General features: G+C 40.5%; 1 protein-coding gene across 1 annotated transcript; it reads right to left on the bottom strand.

Annotated features, from left to right (window-relative positions):
- Positions 1 to 1,270: 1,270 nt before the first annotated feature.
- LOC136844799 (uncharacterized) lies at positions 1,271 to 1,672 on the bottom strand. Its single transcript, XM_067114037.1, has one exon. The coding sequence runs from the start codon at positions 1,670 to 1,672 to the stop codon at positions 1,271 to 1,273; it is 402 nt and encodes a 133-aa protein (XP_066970138.1).
- Between the last annotated feature and the right edge of the window lie 288 nt (positions 1,673 to 1,960).

Below are 1,960 nucleotides of genomic sequence, written 5' to 3'. Positions count from 1 at the left end.
CTGAAATACACGTACAATGATATGTTGTAGATTGTGATCGAGCTCACATGCTCGTGTGTGTGAGACAGACAGAGAGAGAGAGTATACTTAATGGAACATGCAAATATAACATGGTATTGCTTAAGTGGATTTATGTGTTCTTTATTGTATTTACAGACCCCTTCAACACCAGAGGATTGGTAAAAGGTGGTCAGCGATTTTTGGAGAATGTGGAACTTCCCAAACTGCCGGCTAATGAAGAGTTAGAGGAATTTATTTCTGGTGATAGAAATTCATTTCTCGCTATAATGTGGTTCGATTCCACAATAAGCTGTAGGTCCCTGCTTAACCAGGTTCTTAGCCACGTAAAATAAGTGTAATCCTTCGGGTCAGCCCTAGGAGAGCTGTTAATCAGCTCAGTGGTCTGGTAAAACTAAGATATACAGTACAGCAATAGGATTTCCAAGAGTCTGAGTCTGAGTGCAAAATCAAATTTCATCTATGTAGATGTTGGTGTAAATGGACGGGTGTCTTGACGGAAGTGTGTGGGTGAACACCAGTATCAGTCAGCGTATTGTCAACCACACTGCCAGATTGTCAGAGGATGACAAACTACCTGGGAGCTATAAAGTCTTGCCATTTGTCTTCTTGGCAGACGACGCGTTTCCTTTGCAACGCCATAGTATGAAGCCATATCCACACCAGAAACAGACTACAAACGAGCGGATATTTTCGTATGGTCTCTCTAGAGGACGACGTCCATGGAAAATGGATTTGGAATGCTTGCAAACAGGTTCCGAGTGTTCCTTGCACCAATCAATTTACCCCCGGTAAAAGCTGACGTACTGGTAGTTGCATGTACAACGCTCCACAACTTTACGGAAAGATGAAATAAATCAGTATCACAGCCTGAGGGGTCCTTAGAAATCGAAAGTGTGTCTGATGGGATTGTTGCTCAGGGGAGTGGCAACAAAGGAGTGCAAAATTGCTAGGACTCCAGGTGGCGGGCCTCAATGCCAGCAGTGAAAGAAAGATGGTGTGAGAAATATATGGAGTATTTTGAGGGTGCAGGGCAGTGCCTTGGCAAAACAAATTTCTTCAAGGAAGCGGAAATGTTTCTTGTAATGCTTAAAATTTAAATGCGATATTAATTATAGGTGTATTGACAGTTATGTAACAATTTATTACATAAATGTATAATGGGAATAAAAATGCTCAATAGGTAATGGTGGTTTTTCTATGAGAGAGAGAGAGAGAGAGAGAGAGAGAATATGAGTACTATACATGCCTCTTAGTCTGATAACATTTCCACAGGTAATGTCTCCTCACTACTGTCGAGGTTTGATACAGATGGCCGTACTGTATCACCGGAGTTCAAAAATGATAAGGAGTTGAAACACCATAATTTTGGGGTGTATTGATCTTCGCTTCCAACTCCTGATTTTTTGTCCATATTTACTTTACGCATTTCCCTCCGATGCTGATTTTGAAGAAGAGCTATTTTACGTTTTACCTCTACTTCATTCATGTAGGTGGCATTTTGCTTGAGATTGGTAGTGATTTGTTTGATTGCTGCAGTACGTGCGTCACGGTCTTTGTACACTTCCTCTCGTACATCCCACAGACATGGATGTTGTCGATACAACTCTATCAGGTTCAGAGTTAATTGTCGAGACCAGTGTTCCTTGGACATGTTTACTGGTTGAAAGTGGAATACGAGAACTGATAGCTCGTGGGTACTGCAGGCCTGGCAATAACTCCGCTGTACTCTTGACGTCATTTTTCTGCAATTTTCTACTATTTACGTTAAATGAAAATGGTTGCTTAAAGGGATAAGTGTGTATTTTAGATAATTACATTATACTGAGGCGCACACACATCTGTGTATAAAGATATGTATTAAATAAACAAGTAGAACAAATCTGGTTTAATAGGACCTATATATACAGCTTAATCAAAAGAAACGTAGCAACAAAGTACC

The sequence above is a fragment of the Macrobrachium rosenbergii genome, chromosome 13 (genome assembly GCF_040412425.1).
Source record: "Macrobrachium rosenbergii isolate ZJJX-2024 chromosome 13, ASM4041242v1, whole genome shotgun sequence".
In the NCBI taxonomy this organism is placed as follows: domain Eukaryota; kingdom Metazoa; phylum Arthropoda; class Malacostraca; order Decapoda; family Palaemonidae; genus Macrobrachium; species Macrobrachium rosenbergii.
This window is presented reverse-complemented; position numbering and strand designations above follow the sequence as displayed.